Source organism: Amblyomma maculatum, chromosome 2, assembly GCF_055883805.1.
Source record: "Amblyomma maculatum isolate TAMU_Amacu chromosome 2, ASM5588380v1, whole genome shotgun sequence".
Classification (NCBI taxonomy): domain Eukaryota; kingdom Metazoa; phylum Arthropoda; class Arachnida; order Ixodida; family Ixodidae; genus Amblyomma; species Amblyomma maculatum.
In genome coordinates, this window is record NC_139345.1 from 107,841,661 (window position 1) to 107,860,670 (window position 19,010).

Below are 19,010 nucleotides of genomic sequence, written 5' to 3' on the forward strand. Positions count from 1 at the left end.
AAGCTCCCTCACTTGAATCCTGGTAAGAAGTGCTGCGTAACGCGAGCCCCGATATACAATTGGGCGCCGTAAACCGCGCTGAAGAAGTCGACGCGAGCCACCAGCTAATCACCACTTGGCTCTTCCACTAACACTACTCCCGATCATAAAGTTTTCTCTCTCTCTGTCACTCTCGCCTTTCATTATGAATGAGTCGTGGCAACAGAAGTAGAAGAGATAGAGCGTATAGCTAACCCAACCAGCTACACATTAGGCATAATATGTAGTTAAACCAAAGCTTTCACTGGTACAGCCAAACCAGAGCATATACCTTCGCAGACCACGTTCTATAGGCGAACTAGTATACGTGAATGAAATCGGTGAAATCAGACTGTCTTGACTAGTAGCGCTCTAAAAAGTCTTAAGCGATCACACGCAACCAATTGCATTACTTTCTGAATGGCATATAAGACTTGAAGCCTTCAAAAATCCATTGCACCAAAGAAAATGAAGTTTTATTATACAAAAAAACAACAACAAATAAATGAGGAAAAGAACCGTGGTAGCCAAAGGTATACGCATATATTTTGAGCGTATTCATGGTTGAGCGAGATGAGATCACAAAGGCGTAAGCTATGAGGTCTAAAATTTTTTTCGTTTTTTTTTTTTTCTTCGCCAGATGAACGCGTGCGAAAATTGAGGAATGATTCTCAGAAAAAGACCCCTCGGATACATCACAAGGTGCGTTACTCTGTTGGTATTGTCTCCCAGTCCCGTTTTTCGTGCTCACTACTTAATACTCGAGATCGCCAACTTCGGGTCCTGTGATGGGTTGCTGCGAGAGAGATTCCAGTAGTGCGTGATAGCAGCGCGCACTTCTCTGGTCGCTACGTGCGCGACGAGGAGGCTTGCCCATCGCGCGCCCCCTGTACGAGGTGACTGAATATGTGTGTATCGTTGGAGGAAGGAGCGAGTAAACATTCTTTGGCCAAGTTGGAAGCCTGTTTCATTGCAGCGAAACGCTTTCTTCCTCGGGCAGGCCAAGTGCGCGCTGCGGTGCCCCAGTGTGCTTGCGGTGACTGCTGGTCGGGGCCCCATCGGCTCGCGCTAAGCCCGAACCCGTGGTGGTCGGTCGTCGCACAGAAGTCGTACTTCGCACTTCATCGTCGCACTTCGCACCGCTAAAATCGCACACTACTGTCTTACTCCCCTCGTTTCCTGCACGACCATTCACAAGCTCGTCCGAAGGTTAGGACTTACCGTTACTTGCATTTTCGGCTTGGGCGCTTTCATCTCCAGCAGTTATCTGGCTCCACTTGCCGGCCAGGGATGTCTATGTTAATAGATATACATTATCTTGGTCTTTGCCTAAAGAAGTAGGTCACCATTTTGAAAGAAAAGGTAACTGTAGCTCCCCACTTAAAGATGCCGTTTTCAGCGCTATAAGCTATAATGAAGCCCGATTCGTGTTAGTGATGGCTCTAGCTAACCACCGAGAGGATAAGCACCTGACATGAACACAACGTTAATAAATGCCAAGTTTGCATTCCCAGGGCGTTTCGGGTTGCATTCAGTTTTCTTACCGATATTTGAAATTGACACAACGGCAAACAGCAACGTCGACGGTGTTTTACAGGCGCACCAGCGACCTCTACTAATAAACTTGCTACTGTGCAGTAGATCAGCATCCTTGCTGCCCTATCATGCCCTAAGGCGCGAGCGAGCATGACGCCTTCGTAAAGCGGAACAGTGCTCGGAAAATCTTCATGGCTGACTACACATGTGCACTTCGGCCTAGAATTCGACCTAGTTGTCATGACACTCCAGGGCTCTCAAACATTTCTGAAGTGGAAGTGCAATTTTTCTAGTCCACATTCATTTATTTGGCAACGCTTAACTAACAGAAGCAAAGAAGAAGTCATTACCTGTTTCGTTATTTCGCGTAACGATCGCCCACTGAGGTTCAAGGTATGTCAGTGTCCTCCCAAAGCTTCATGACGTCACTGTCAGTGGTCTTGAGCGCGATCCGCTCTTTCATCCAAGCGATCTGCTCCGACGAAAAGTGGTTCTTCCAATCTCCCACGATACCTTTACGCACGAACTCTCCTGTGATTGGCTTCTTGAACATCTCCCCCAGGGATGCCATTACAGGCTTCATAGCTTCCGGAATCGCCTCCATGGGTATGCTGCCCAAGTCCTTACTCCAGTTGTTGATCTCTGAATAAATCTTTTTCATAGATTCTAAGCTTACGGCGTTGATAATCTTGTCAAAAAGTTCAATATTCTGTCTCAGATTGTCACTATACTTCTTGTCTAAAAAGTCGGCGATCTTGATGACACTACCACGGGTATCCTTCTTGAGACCTTCGTATGTCAGGAATAAAACGTTGCTGTCATCGCGATGTTTGTACCATGACAAGAGGTGGTCGAAGTAGTCGCCGTAGTCCACCTTTCCTTCAACGAACATGTCAAATAACTGGTCGAACATGCCATCTTGAAGTAACTGTGGAGGGAAATCCCGCATATGGTAGTACAGCGAAACGCAACAGTCGTACGGGTTGCGAATGACGTAGATGTACTTCGCCTTATCCGAGTAAGGAACCTTGTTGAAAGGCAAGTGGGTCTTGATGGCGCCAGGCCGTGGCATAGTACGCGCAGCGTCGGCTCCCATGAATTCCAGAAAAGGAGTCATGCTCATAAATTCCAGGATGTTTCCTGGAGGTACGCCGTCGCGATAGATGCTGTACACAATGTGCTGCATCCACGTGGTGCCGCACTTCGGGTAGCTCGCCACGAAGACGTCGCCGCCTAGCGGTTTGTAGGACAAAGCAGAGCGCACATTCTGTTCCGGGTAGCCGTAGTTGAGGTAGAGTCCATCCACGTCCCGAAATGCGTGGTCAAGCGGCAGGCCGGACTTGCACGCCTGAGGTAAAACCAAATAAATCCAGCATAAGAGACAGCGAGAATATGAGGCTGATTTGCAGCCGCGTGTATTTTGTCAAGACCCAAAATGGGTTTCGTACTACGTACCACTGACTTTACAGGCCATGACTATGTAAAACAAACTGAACCGAGGGTTGAGGGATATACCTCAGACCTGTAGCGAACGTTGAGGCCTGACTTGTAACCTTTGTTTTGAGTTAACAAGAATCCATTCTTCCCGTCTTTGCTCTAAATCATGTAACTATGTAAGAATAAAACAGGGACTTGACGGTTATAATCGAATATTGCAGTCTTTGCACAATCCTTTCAGAGATCATGTGGAAAAAACTGTGTGGCAATGGCTAGGTAAAGCGCCGACCCTGTAGATCTGCTTCTCAAAAGCTGGTTGAAGAGAGTAGCCCTCAGACGCACCAACAGTTGCTTACATCATGCACTCCAAAACTGTTATGCTGTGCGCTTCCCATTATATGATCCCGGTTATGCACACTGCTGGCTTTGTTAGAAACGGACAGCAGCCACAGAAGCTCAGCTTGTGTGGCTGCTCACAAGTCGCGGTCCGCGAAATTCATCGATTCTTGACATTACTTGCATATCACCCTAATTCCTGCATTTTACACTGCTTTTAAGATTGCCAACTTGAACTTGCTGATTCCCAGGACCAACCGCCTTCAAACATCACAGCAGTGTTGAATGGTCAGAATTGACTGTTCGACCATCAATTTATTGCAGCAAGTTGCGGCACTGTTAAGGAAAGTATGGGAAACACTCATGTGACAGATACAAGTGCATACGAACCTCCGAAGATGTCATGATGTATGGACCACGACCTCGAGTCTTGTCCTTGGGTACCTGCGTTAGATGATGAGAACAGCCGGTTAGTGAAGCGATTTGTGCCAGATCGTCAATGGTAGAGCTATATATAACGAATTAAAAATCTGAACGAAGGTGCTTGAACTGACAAATAAATCAAATGCAATTGATGACGTAATGCACGATGTTGCACTAAACACGAGACAATAAGCAAAAGGCACGTACAGTCGTGAGCAACAGCGACTCAGGTATGTCGATAAAAATGGGGCACCGCAACGATTGCATCGATCCTAGATAGCTGCTGCGGGGCAAACCCCGACCTCGACCGAGCACAAGCCACCCTGCTCCGCAGATTACAGACACAATTTTTAGACACTCCAGGCTATCACTAATTACTAACGGGGAATACGACCCTGCATAACCAAATTTCAACAACGGAGAACCTGCCACTCAGGCGCACATCCTCTGGGGATGCGAAAATAACCAGTCCCGAAGGGCCCTCCTGACAGCTCTTTCTGCGGAAAGCTGGAACCGACTCCTCACCAAGCCAGACAAGAACGCACAACTTGCACCTATTTCGTGGGTCCAGGATGTCGCCCCCACCTGGGGGCCACACAGGACCCACCTGCCCTATTTCACAACATCTGGGGCAAATAAAGTTGTTTCTCTCTTTCTCTCCATTCCTTCACTTACCGCCGTCCACTGACAAAACTAAAACAGGCAGAAGCAGGACCCCTACTGTGGGAAATAAAGTTTTACCAAACCAAACCAATCCTCGCCGCACTGGACACAAATTCAGAGCCAGAAATAGACGAACCGAGATATCTATACACCAATTAGGAAGCGGCTCACCATTAAGTCTTCCCAAAAACATGCATCCTATACACCACGAGGGTAGGAGGATGGCCAGGGCCCTTGCTCTTTATAAGACTCATAAGCACCAACCGGGTGTTATCTATGTTGATGCGGCTGTGTATGCAGTTCCAAAAAGAGCATTTGCAGTGGCAGGGGTTACGGGAACACACGCCACAGCCCTCTCGGCCTCAAACTGTGTACGCACATCCGCAATGGCTGAGGAGGCAGCCATCGCTTTAGCCATTACAAATTCAGAGGCAGATATTATCATCAGCGACTCCAAGACTGCCATACACAATTTCGCCCCAGGTATAATTGCACAATCTACTCTAAATATTCTTAATAAGATTCCCTCCCAGATAGGGACATTGAATTCATTTGGGTACCGGCACATTCTGGCAATCCTGGAAACGAGGTGGCTCATCAGACAGCCCGAGGTTTAGTCGGCCGGCCGGTGACTACCTCCGCTCTAGGGAGTCGGGACAGTCAAGGATAACCTGATATCATTTCACGACCTAACCCACCACTTCCGCCTTGAGCGAAGGAAGTTTCTGCCCCCGCAGAAGCGGTTACCTGGAGGAGACTCCAAACAAACTCCTTTTCAAACTCGGTAGTTCTCTCACATATTTTCCCCAGCCCATTTTCTCCTGATTGCACACTGTGCGATGAGAGAGCTACCCTCAACCATAAACTCTGGAGATGTAAGGAGGACCCCCCACCTCCAGAATTATGAGAAATCCTGCATCCAGGTGACTGGGACCCTGCTGCGCAGCTCGGACCCGGGCACCGGATCCTCAAAGCGCGCCTATGAGGTCGCCAATAGGCTTGACCTGCTGGCCATCTAGTAGGGCAATGTAACTCGGCCCTATATAACTATCCGGCTAAATAATGGTTTCTTCGCTCTCTTTAGTTATAATAATTGGTTCACCGGAAAAGAAAGGCGCGGTATCTGTCACACGTGCTCTGTGGATACCTGAACCGCGCCGTAAGGGAATTGATTGATTAATTTGGGAAAGACGCGGTAACTATCTCACAATTGTTTTCTGTGGACACCTCAACCACGTCGTAAGGAAAGGGAGGAAGGTGGGAGTGAAAGTGGAAAGAAAGAAGAGCTATCCCGGGGATCTTTAACGTGCGCACGAGGCAGCGAAGGTGGCTCAGCTACAGAACCAGTAGCAGACCCGACACGCAGCCGCCTCGATCGGAAGGGTGGAAGGTGGCATTGAAAGTGGAAAGAGAGAAGGAGGAGATACAATGGAGGGCTCCGGATTAATTTCGACTACCCGGTGATCTTTAACGCGCACTGACATCGCACAGCACACGGACGCCTCTTCGTTTAGCCTCCATCGAAATGCAGCCGCCTGCGGTCGGGATCGAACCCGGGAACTCCGGCACAGTAGTCGGGCGTCTTTGGTTCGTCGGGATAATAGCGAAAGGAATGCGGATTCACGTTTTCAAAGGACATTTGGGCTCATAATGAACGACATACAATTGGAGGTACATAGGTCGTTGGTTCGAATTCCTGTAGCAAACTAACCTCCAACTTGACTAGCAGATGGATGCTAAATTTGAAGCGGAATGCTGCACAAAGAACGGTTGCGTCTCAATTTTGATATGAAATCGCGTGCACGTTTTTTGTTTCAAAACTAGATTACGGCGATGGCGACACGATGGGATTTAGGGTGACTGCTCCTGGTCCTGATGGGGCTGGGACAGGTAGGTCACTGTCGCTTGCGGCGGGGGCTAGCCTGCCACTGAATTTTTACTTGATGTAGGCCGTCATTTCACCCGCCACCGCTTCGGTGACGGACGACGGCTGTTACGACATGAGTCTTTCTCTGTCCCTCTTCTTTTTCTTTGTATATTTTCTATTTTCTCCCCTCTCTGCACGAGGCAGCGCAGGTGGCTCGGCTACAGAGCCAGTAGTAGGCCCGTGCATTTTCTTTTCTTCCTACAGCCACAACAACAGCGACAAGATGGGAGGGGGATGGCTCGGTGGCTGCTCCTGGCCCTAGAGCGCTGGAACTGCAATGACGGCCTAGAACAGGTACAACCGCTGGTGGCAGACTGGCCCCGCCGCAAACGGCGATGGCGACAAAATGGACGTGGGATGGCTCGGTGGCCGCTCCTGGCCCTACGAGGCTGGAACTGAAATGACGGCCTACAATAGGTACAACCACCGGTGAAGACCGACCCCACTGCAAACAGCGATGGCGACAAGATGGGCGGGGGATGGCTCGGTGGCTGCTCCTGGCCCTACGGGGCTCGGACTGGTAGGTTGTCCCCGTTTGCGGTGGAGGCCGGCCTGCCACCGGCGGTTGTACCTGTTGTAAGTCGTCATTGGTGCAATGACGGCCTATAACAGGTATAACTGCCGGTGCAATGATGCCCTACAACAGGTAAAACCGCCGGTGGCAGGCCGGCCCCCGCCGCCGCAAACGGCGGGAACCTATCAGTCCCAGCTCCGTATAGGGCCAGGAGCATCAGCCACCAAGCCGCGGCGGTGACGGACGACGGCTGTTACGACGCGAGTCTTTCTCTGTCCCTCTTCTTTTTCTTTGTATATTTTCTATTTTCTCCCCTCTCTGCACGAGGCAGCGCAGGTGTACAGAGCCAATAACCGACCCGTGTATTTTCTTTTCCTTCTTACTACAGCCACAACAACAACAACGTCGACGATGATGCTTTTTCGACCGCACGACTGTATGTGCTGTATACGAAAAAAGGCGGTGTTAAAGGCGCTATTGCGCTTACTCCTAAGGCGAAGATTAAGCATCCTCGCAATTTTCACGCTCCGGACGTTCATATTCGTAATAAATACATCCAATAACGATTTTGAACTATTTGTGGCACGTGTCGGTGGATTGAAGACATTTAGAAACTGATTCACTTTGAGAAAAAGACAATCATTCACGAAGCGATGGCAACACGTTGTTACTATCGTCTCCACACACAAGCGTCGCGCTCAGGCTATGTCACGAACATGAGAAAACAAACTCAAGAAAAGTAAAAAAGAAATATTAGCACAGAATTCTGCGGTGGATGGTAGCATAAAACAAAGGCTCTCTTTTGCGAACGTACGGACCAGGTTCAGTAAAAAAACCGTGGAAAGGTTTGTGTCAACCTTTTCTTGAACAGCATGAAAATACCACCACCGCGGCTTAAGCTGCGGATTGAAAAGACATTTTGTCGTTTTCAAGAAGAAGAAGAACTGAGTAACCTATAAACAGGGTTCTAGAGATAAATATAACTGCGAATGGTACATTAAGTTGTTTAATTTGATTGCTTATCTCTCGCCGACTGTGCATTTAAACGGAGACACTTAAAAGATTCTGTGAATTGTCGAACAAGTAGGTTTAAAAATTTGTTAGGAAATATGTCCAAAACTTGACTTGGGATGTGCGAAATGTTAATCCTTCTCGCACACGCGTGGAAAAAAAAAATCCGATTACTCACTGGAACCTCACACAAGCTTGTAGAGATCGCTTACATCTCAAACAGCGATTTCTGAAGCGCCTTCTACTTCCACGTTAGTATCTTGCCGCTGCTGTACCACACGTATTTATAGTCATTTTCATCGGCTCCGTTTTCCACCGATTTCGAAAAACTCGTATTAGTTTTGTTAGGTATTAAGTAGATGCAGTTCTTTGTTTTTTCCAGAAACGTTTCGCCGCTTTGACTACCATAGTTCTTTTACGCTTTGGTTTTATGCGTGGGCTGCTCTTGATAACCAGTCCTTATCAGACTCGGTTTCTTTAAGAACGAATCATAAAAAAAGGCATTAAAAGCGCTTAATGAACTCTGACACATTTTTCTACATGAAACATATTTTTTCCTGTCAAAGTGAGTCTCATGACGTCTTCTTCGAGCAATTTTCTGCCATACATACAGTAATTTAAGTACATGGTTTAGTATTCGTGTATTTAATCTCTAAATGTCCCTCCCTGGGATTTAACTTTTAAGTATCAGGCCAGAGCACAATTTGCAAACGCACTCACACACTCTCATGTTCTGAAGGAAGACGACATGTTTGTTAACTACTTCCAAGGGTACAACTACCACAACTTTCAGACAACAGGCTGCAGCATAAAATCGATAATTACACTCGCAAATATTTACCATTGTCAACCATTGACCACCATTCTCCCTTGTCTGTGCCTTTGTTGACCATTGTTTTATTTCATACAAGGCAACAATCTGGGCCATATGATGTCTATAGATTCAGAAGACACAGCACTAGCGCGAAAGCGCAGGGACGAAGGGAGAGCGGACAACACGAACTCTGCGCCGCTGCGGCGCTCGACTGCTGTGCTCAAGGATGTGAAGTCGCATCCCGGCCGCGGCTGCCGCTTTTCGATGGAGGCGAAAAACTAGGCGCCCGTGTGCTGCGCACGTTCAAGAACCCTTGGTGGTCGATTCCACTACGGCGTCTCTCATAGCCTGAGTCGCTTTGGGACGTTAAACCCCACAAATGGTGTGCATGCACCTAGTTATTCCAACAGGCCACTCTCTGAGGAAGCATGACCATTGTACTGGTCGACGCCACACCTTTTACAGATACAGTGGACGAGTGGACGAGAGAACAATAATAATGATAAATTATAGGGCAAGCGCAGCAGCTGACATTTATGGCCACGCTACGGCCTACTGTTCAATGTAACCGGAAAGAGAAAAGTTCCAAACCTTGGAGCAGACGAGCGGTGGTTCTTTTACACGAGCCCTGTGGAGGACGGCGTTGCGTGGAGGGAGCGACCGACGGAGGCGGATGCAGCGTCAAACACGCTGGATAAAAAAATACAGACAGTGCAGTCTGACTCGCGAGTAGGTTACGTGTGTACGTTCAATTGCCGCAGCGAAGATACGCCATCTACTGCCGCCTCTCGCGACCTTGTACAGCGACGAGAATCGAGTGTATTGCAGTCAAGGCCGCCGCTGTCGACGCCCCTCTTTGCTCTGCTACGCGTCCCGTGACGTTATTTGTGACGTTCCTCACAGATTGTCCAAGGAGGAAGCTGGTAGTGCACAGAGAATGCGACGTTTTCCGCGCGGATTTCGCAAGCACAGTTTGTTACGCCGAGTAGGTGTGCTCTGAGCAGAAGCGGATTCAACGGACTGGGAGCCGGATTTTGGGAAAAGGGGGATAGTACGTGCTTTGCATAACATTACGCAGACGTAGTAATGAGTGCACCCATTCAACACTTGGAATTACTGTACATTCGTCGATTCGTTTATTATCGAATCGTAGATGAACAGCAACATTGGATATGGGGCTATAGAGCTTGCCGGAATCAGAAGTTCAGCAGCATTCCAAACCTGGAAAATGAGACTTGAGAGGGATCGATTGCTGCTCATAACGACGCAGAAACTTATTCCTCCTAAGTGAACACAGTCTCAACACACGAAACATGCGGAAGTAGGCTTCGTTTCCTGTATGTACAACGGGAGCATACTTGCTTGAGATATTTAGTTCAATGGATGCGTACTAGCGTAGACCTATACCAGTTTACAGGACACCTCCTGCTCACGCCGAGTAGCTTCCCCTTGCTCCCCCTGCCCCCCTTAATGCTAAAGCCTCTCAATGAAGTTCATTAAGGAGCTTTAGCCACTGCACGTGCACAGTGGTTGTTCGGCTCTACTCTAGTACGTATCCGCAATATTAAAGGCCCCCTATGTGTGCATATGGGCGTGCATGAAGTTTGGATTATGTTTCGTCTGACTGTTATGGGGTTATCTTGCATATAGCTTTCCAGTGCCCAAGCTTTTAAGGCACCATTGCTAAGTGCCTTTTCTAATTTTTAAATCCAATTGTCGTCGACAAGCACAGAAAATGCAGTTGCACCTTTCCGTAAAGCTAAACTCAACCTGGAGCTGACGGCCCTATCAGCACAAATTAGAACAGGCGTGGAGCCTTGCATCACGGCATCTGCAATCTCCAATATCACTCCCTCCGGATCGGCCAAATGCTTGCACCCAAAACGCAGTCCTTGTCCAAATTGTCGTCGCGAGCAGGAGAAACGAGAACTCCAGTATTATAGTCTGTGCGCGTTATTGCACGCTCTCTCCCGATTTCTGATCTGCTTCGCCTCGGCACCGCTTTCTGAGAAATCGACGATCGCGCGATACTTTTAAGAAAGTGGCCCACTGTACGTATATACAGGAGAGAGTGCGGGTACCTGAACTATGATGCCGCACCGCATTAGTCCTCTCCCCACCAACATGCATGGAGAAGAGGGACGAAGCGCGGACGCGTGCCCTCGAGCACCATTATGGCAGAAAAGACGGCATATATTACGTGGTCATTGCTGGCCCAAACAGCATGAGTAACACCGCACCAAACAGTATGTGCGGTGTTCATTTGACGTTCATGTCGGTATGGGGTGATTGAAGACAGTAGTTCAGACCAGCTCTTAAGTGTTATTCAGGGCGGTAGGGCGGTAGGCGGTGGTGATTGTAGACGCTGGTTCAGACTAGTTCCCATATGTTAACCAGGCGGCAGGCTTCACTTCGTCTTTCTCTTCGCTGTCTCGCGTGATCTGCTGTCTCGGATACGTTACAAGTAGTTCACCAACACCGACAGGTGGGCGGGCTATCCTTCAAAGATGCTGGCTCAACACAGGCGGAGGAAGTGGTCATTGCCCTGACTGCTTCCAACCCTTCTTCCAAACATATTATTACGGACTCGCGATGGGAGTGCCGTCACTACGAGGCCGCACTCCCCTGGCAGAAAGAATACTGCGCTCGAGCATGGAGAAATCATATCCTTCAACAAAGCATATGTTGTCTGGATTCCTGGTCATCAGGGTCTATGGGAAAATGAGGCCGCGAATATGGCTGCCCGAGCACTCATTTCCCGAATACCTCCCGCAGATTCCACGGATCAGAATAAGGGTCAACTCCTCATCAGATTTGGAGAAATTCTGGGTTGTTATAAAGATAGAAATCGCCGATATCCTACGCCCGCTATGGAGCTTGGTAAGAAGAACGAACGCGGGCTCCTGAGACTTTCCACAAACACGATGACATCATGCCCGGCTATTATGGAACGCTTTGACCATGCATGGTCATCGGCAGGCGCGAGCACAGTTGCGACGCAGCAGATACATACCACGTGGCACGGGCCTGCCCGCAAAATTCAACCTTAACCCTAAACCCCAACCCTACACAAGAGGACTGAGTGGCGGCTTTGCTTGACTGCTCAGACCTCCAAGCCAAAGCTCCGGAGAGCCAGGACGGCGACTTCGACCAATGGGGTCACGGACTAGGGACACCACCTATAGTATGTGCACCCCCACTCGGGGTTTTACGCCCTTCTTTATTGTGCAATAAAAAAAAAAAATCACCAGTCACCTATCGTTGCCGCTTACGCACCCGTACGGGGCGATGGGACATCAGGGTGATATATTTATGCAAGTACCCTGCTTTTCAGATGAAACAGCGCGAAATACGATAAAGGTGCAGATGAAAATTCTCCCGTCGCGTTTAGGGGCACAGCACAGTGGGGCCAAACTGAGACTTACAAGAAGGGACTTTCTCCGGCTCCTTCCGATAATAATTAACAATACCTATAGCCACAGCAGCTTTTATTGTCCTTTATTCCTACCATGTTTTTACTGTTTACTGGACCATCGCGAGGCTCCCATATGTAAGCCTCAGATATGGCGTCATATGGCGTCTACAGGTTCTTCGCTGAAACCATGCAACGAAAACAAACTTCACTGGAAAAAGAAAAAAAGGAAGCCCGAACGGAAGTTGCGCACCCACAAAAGCCTTCTGCGATTTGTTAGTCTAGCGAGATGCTTCCGTGCGATGAGCGAAGCTTTTTTACAAACCTAAACCTGAGCGACGCGATGAGCGGCATTGCTTTGGCGACTCTCAGCTAGCTCACTGCGCTGTGCCTTGTGACCGCGAGTTTTAGTCCCATGCGGTTAAAGCTTAAAGTTAGACCGAACTGCCGATATGATATTGTCACGGTGACGAGGTCGACGACACAAATGAAAGGTCGATGATTGCACTAAAGAAACTCTTTATTTGGGCTGACTTGCGCCCGCAAAAGAACTAGGCAACTCGGCGGCGGCGATAGAAACAGACGTGCTCGTCGATCGTCGAACAAAGAATGCTCGTCACACTCGGCAACGCTCAATTTAAAGGCTGCACAGAACAATCTAGATAACGTCGCAAACAGCTACCAGCACGGGTTGGAACATTGTGGAAAGACACCCAAGTGGCCGGAACCTTCGAGACAGATCTCGGTGCATCTTGCGCTACAACAAAACTGATAAAGGTGTGACTCGCGACATCGAGCATTAACAAACAAAGATTACGAAACTGATACGCGGTCCAGAATCAGAGTGATAAGCCTGTATGCCGGCGGCTGTTAAAAAACAACAAATACTGTTTTGAAGGTTTCGCGGCAATATTATGCTTGTTGCGTTCATGAGTACTCTCTTAATCTAGTTCCACATACGCTTTAAAAAGTTTCATTTAATGTAGAATTTGTAAAACCAGATTAAGTGCGTACATGTGGTTATTATTATGTGACCAAATTCTGTGTTGCTGTGCATTACGTTCTTAGTTATTTCTGTATATTTCTTTCCTCCTAATTTTCTGTCAATTTTTCTTTTTATAGATATTTCAGCCCAAAAAATATCCTCGTTCTGTCACCTTGTGTCACTGAAGGTAACTTAAAAAATACTACTTTTGATTTTTTTTCCTGCAAAGAGGACCCATTTTGAGACCATGGTCACTGTCACAAGGAGGAGATGGGACCACCCCCTTCCTCCTCCTCCTCCTCCTCCTCTTTTCCCCTAACGAGCGCGGCATGCTTCGCCATCGCCATCTTTTCGCTTCAGTGTACACGACGAGGGCACGAATTCTGGTCGCCAGTTTCCTTGAATGCATAGCCCTATACCATTTCCGTTATGTGCCGCTGTCATGTTTACGATCCAGGGTAGAACAAGAGGAAGAAGATGGCTACACATTATGAAAGAGGTCTGAACAAGGGTTGAGGTCTCAGTTCGCAGGTCGAGCAAACGTTTCGACAAGTGAACTTGTCTTCGTCATGTTTATGCGCCTAGTGTACTTCGCATACGATCTTCGTAGTTCACCGATACGTTTCCAGACCTCTGAATCGTGTTTATATTAGTTTCCGATTTAGGCATTATTTACATTATCGTGGACCCAATTAGTAGACATAATCATACCATTTCCCTCGTCGTAACGTGATCTTGGCGACGTCGGTCTTGTTTCCGCTTCCATACACCAACTAATAGAAGACCCCCCCCCCCCCCCCCCCCAAAAAAAAAAAAAAAAAAAAAAAAATGTGACCCTGTAAATGGCTTGAAACAGCTCTTTCTTTGCTTGTGTCTGTGCCATCACCATTTCCACTGAAATGCCCAGTCAAGTTGAGAAAGACCTTGCCATCAGAGGTATGCACAAACGCGCGCAGTAGCCGAATCATGCACTAATATAGCTGTTCGAAAGCTTTGCCCTCCAGTCCACTCTTTTCGCTGTTGTAAAATGTACTGTGTAAGGAAGAACTGTCAATCTAAGCGACAGGCCAAGTCTCTGACTTATCAGTTTTCACGTGACCTATTCGCATGACCTAGAGAGATGTTTAATGCTGGCTTGTAGGTTTGCTATGATCAGTCAAGACAACGTGACTTGCGGAAACAAGGCAAGCAGTTCCTTCTTCTGAAGAAATACCACGTGGAATTTTCTCAATGGGTGTTTACATTATTACCTTCACGGGGCACATCGTGAGTTATGCTAGACCGCCTTCTCGCACGAGTGCGATAAGGCAAAGGATCCCTCTAGCGACGCTGACGCGAATGGCACGCATGGGCCAACAGACGCGAGATCGACGCTAATCTGGGCAAGCATCAAACTACTCTCCAGAACTAAAAATCGTAAATGTCGGCGATGTCGACGGGCGGCCAAGTCCAGACGCATAGGGCAGTCACTCGTTCGTGCGTAGCTTGAACAGGTCCGCGTCGCACAGCTTTGCATTTCTTCATAGCGCGCCCGATTTTTCGGGCCCAGCGTCGACGCGTACGTTTCTCAGGAATCTGTCGACAATTGCACGCACGTAAGAGAAGCGCGCGAAATGCCGCGTGTTTGCTCGGTGGACCGCCGAAAGCGACAAGGCATTTGCTGAATTAAGCCCGGCTGCGCTGCCCGCCGCCTGCTGACAGTGACATCATCATGGCGGATTACCCAACATGCATCTCTTCATGCAAGCTCCCTATACGGCTTCACAACGCAAAAATTTTAGCAGTGTTTTAAAAATAGATTGCCCTCACTATGACGTAGCATACTTTGTTGTACATTTCTTCGAAACTCTCGCCAACGTTTAACGACCGGCCACCTCTTGTGGTGCTCTGCAAGACGAGAGAAGTGTCGCGTTGTGCTCACTTGTGTTTCTGGGGGTCGCCCTCCCAACTCACATCTCGGTACCTTTCGCGGTGTTTTAAGCATACTTTGCATCTTAAATGACATTTCATGATTTCACAACCTGGTCTAGCTAGGATGTTCATAGTTCTGTAAAAAAAAAAAAAAAAAAAAAAAAAAAAGAACTGAAACGACATATCAGGTGCCCCGTGAAATGAGAAAACTGCTTGGAAAACTTTTGCTAAGATGGGTGCTAAGCCTGCTTTTCACCCCCAGACTCCTGCGGCGTCGCGAGCGCCCCCTTTGTTTGTAAACACGGTGTTGGTCTATAAGCGGCGTCTATTGTTAACTACTCTCGTGTGAAGGGTCCCCATACGGATACTATATATCTTCTGGAGACTGAAGCCTCTCTGCCTTCGGAAAATCCTTTCCTAGAATCACCCATATAGTTAAGTAGTTAGTTGACTGGTTCACGAGTTGAAACAGACTCAAGAAATGAACGCAAGTGTAAGGTTATACCATTCCACGCATTTTCCCAGTAATCCCCGGAATCGACTTTGAAAATCAGTGACAGAAGCTGCACTAGGCGTTCTATTGCATAAATCATGCACGTTGGAATTTACTAAAGTGATAACAATCAAAACGAGATGCCCATCAAGAGGTCTAACTTCAATATGTGTATTAAAAACCGGGCATAAAAATTGAAAAAGAAACTTTATGCCGTGCATACGGTGCGTCAAAGACGGAGCCTGCAGGGAGGGGCTTAGCGCCCAGCAACAATATCCGAGACTTTTCGAGCCGAAGCACTTCGTTTTGGCTTGTCTTTATCATTTTCTCCAGCGCTTGCGCCAGTATCTATTAAACAATTAACGAACAAGATCAGCACAATTTGTGTTCACAAGCAGCAGTTGTTGATCAGCGCGCTGGTGTATTTGGGTTGGAAAGAATTTGACATTCGCAGAAGTGAGGGTTGCTGCCGTGGATGGCGCTACTGTGCCGCAGTCTGCTAAATAATTCCACTTGAAATGAATCTAGCGACAACACAAATGAAAAAAGAAATAAAAGCAGAGTCCTCAGAAGCACATATGACGCAGCTAGCCTTGCATTTTGAAAACAGCGTAAATGTTGTCGGATATTACGGGAAGTAGAAACAAACCAATCGATACAGCACACTTCAGGCTTGAGCCAGGGCTTTGCGCTGAAACTTACACCGCTGCGGGTCGCCAAACGGCAGCTGACGCTCAAGGTGAAGAAAGTTTTTACATTCCTGGTTAACAAAGCCGTACAACTGTGCAGTTTCCTGCGCGCCCTTTACGACGACTTTGCTGTGAATCGCGGCCAAAAACGACATGCACCACTGGCACTCGCGTTCGCCGTTTTGTTAACTCAGCGGCTGGAAAGAGAGTGATGGAAGAAGAGGAAAGGTGGCAAGAGAAAACGAGAGAGAGAGAAGGAGGGGGAAGGATGATTGTCGCCATCCTAAAATGCGATAGAAAGCATCAGGTGCTGGCATTATGCTTCGAACATCAATCTCTCTCTCTCTCTCTCTCTCGCACACACACACACACACACACACACACACACACACACACACACACACACACACACACACACGCACACGCACACGCACACGCACACGCACACGCACACACACACACACACACACACACACACACACACACACACACACACACACACACACACACACACACACACACACACACACACACACACACACACACACACACACACACACACACACACACACACACACAAGCGCGCGCGCCTTTAAGATAGCGGAAGCTGCTGTATAGTGGACCAAAGTGCGTCTATATATTACGAAAAGGGGTGTGTCGACGTCTTTCTAAAAGTTATACCGTACAAATGAAACAAGCACAATCAAGCAGTATATTTCAAGTAGAGCTTCCCGAAAGCGCAAGAAAATCAAAGGACTTCAGCTGCATCCTCCCTGAAGATTGCTATATGCAATAAAAAGTGTATTTTAGACTGTGTATAAGTAAAAACAAGAAAATCAAAGGACTTCGGCTGCATCCTTCCTGAAGATTGCTATATGCAATAAAAAGTGTATTTTAGACTGTTTATAAGTAAAAACAAAGAATGTGCAGGCATTTTTATATGTAAACAAAGAGCGTGTACCAGAAAAAAGTGCTCTTTCAGGACGCCAAATACATCGTTTGAACGTTGTGATGATATCAAGGTAAGATAGCCGGGGCACAGCAAAAACTATAGCATATTGCGAACGGGCGCTTCGTCTTTAATTATAACCTGCGCACATGCAGGTTCATCCCAATCCTTCTCTCTTGTACAGATACCCATCGTCATCGCTGAGGGCTGTTTGCTTCGTTGCGTGACTTGTTCAGGTGCGAATAAGCCTGATCAGCCGAGCACAGCTTCACACGCTGTGGAGGGTCCAGCCGCGGTCACTGAGAAACACTTGAGGGGCCCCATGGCGCAGTACGAGGGCTCGCAAAAAGAAGCTCGCGAATTCAGGCGCTGAGCCATTAGGCAGGACAAGGTCTCAGTGTGCCGCGTTAGACGGTCAGCGGCGGTGACGATCCAGCGATTACTTTGTGCAGGCAAAGGAAGGGAGCCGTGTAAGTCGATGCCAACGACTGCGAATGGCATGGCGGGGCAAGGAAGTCTTTGGCAGGCCCGCGGTAATGAATTTCCATTTGTGGCGCCGACACAGCAGACAAGATTCGACGTATTTCGCCAAACTGGAGTAGAAGTCAGGTCAAAAGAAACAGCTTCTCACGCGATAATGGGTTTTTGGCAAAACCTACATAGCGTCATCGCTGAGGGCCGCCAGAATATGTTTTCAAAGCGCTCATGGAATCATAGCACCCAACGAGTGTCTTACTAGGGAGAGCGCACCGTTGTCAAGTCTGAATTGCTTAATTCGCTTATGCATCCTAGCCTCAGCAGGGTCAAAACCATTGGTAAAATGGTTCATTAGACAACAACACTATGGATCAGCTCGTTAATGTGACGACAGAAGGGCGAGGCGATCGGCAACAGCGGCAGAATTGACGCAGCTCTCATGTCTGGAACCCCTGATGGCGATTCGCCGAAAGTGCAATAAAGGAAAAATGTTTCCATTCTTACATATATATGTAAGAATGGAAACTTCTTTTCTTTGCGTTGGCGGATGAATACGAGCAAAAAAGCGTAAGCTGGGAAACAATTCTCAACATGGCCGAGGAACGAATAGACATGAAGGCGGAATGCATGACAAGGGCAGTACTTACGTCCGGTAGAGGGCGCACTTATGTACAAGGGCTTAGGGCTCCTCTTACAAGGGCTCACTGCGTACGTTTATTACCTTAGGAATTGTTGACGTCTATAGATATGAAAACCTGACCCTGAGGTGATGATCCCCTGTCTGTGATAACAAGCAGGTCGGCTTGGCACCGGAACAAAAGGCGATAGCGAAGCGGTAATGGAGTTCAAGCTGAAAACGAGGCACCCATTCTCTCTATTGACATCCTATTGCCACAACAACATATTTTTGCGTTGCGCTGCGTAAATACCCATACTATACTTTATTAGCTTATAAGCTTAAATCTGAGTCTTGTAACCTATCCTTGTCTAACCGCACCCATTCCGACCGCACGCCATTCATCAATTAACCAGCCACTCACTATCTCAGAATGCCAAACGAAAGCGATAAGGCGTGGAAATCACACGGTTTCACGCTATAGCTACCCCAGTGAAGTTTACGCCTGCGATTACTCACAATTGGCTACACTTCTTCGTCCTGAAGGCTTTATGGGCCTTGTGCTGTCAGCAGAGGCTCAAGGCCACGCACAGCTGAGCTTCATCCGCGTGTTGAAAGTGATTGAAGAGCGCCGTTTGGAAAGATTCATCACAAAAACCAGCCGAAAAGACGCAACCCGAGAAAAGAAGCAAACAATAAGACAGAGATTGTTTACATCTGTTCTTTTGTAGCGTCTTTTGGGCTGGTTTTTGAGATGAATAAGTACCAACCCGCACAGTCGCCTGGTTTGCAGAGGTTG

At 47.9% G+C, this 19,010-nt stretch overlaps 1 protein-coding gene across 1 annotated transcript; it reads right to left on the reverse strand.

Moving 5' to 3' along the window:
• Nucleotides 1-1,838: 1,838 nt before the first annotated feature.
• Nucleotides 1,839-9,492, reverse strand: LOC146199510 (sulfotransferase 1C2-like). Its single transcript, XM_084595004.1, has 3 exons — nt 9,271-9,492; nt 3,718-3,771; nt 1,839-2,902 (listed from the first exon to the last, which is right to left on the reverse strand). Exons 2-3 carry the CDS (start codon nt 3,730-3,732, stop codon nt 1,943-1,945), a joined length of 975 nt encoding a protein of 324 aa, XP_084451130.1. The 5' UTR covers nt 3,733-3,771; nt 9,271-9,492; the 3' UTR covers nt 1,839-1,942.
• Nucleotides 9,493-19,010: the final 9,518 nt, after the last annotated feature.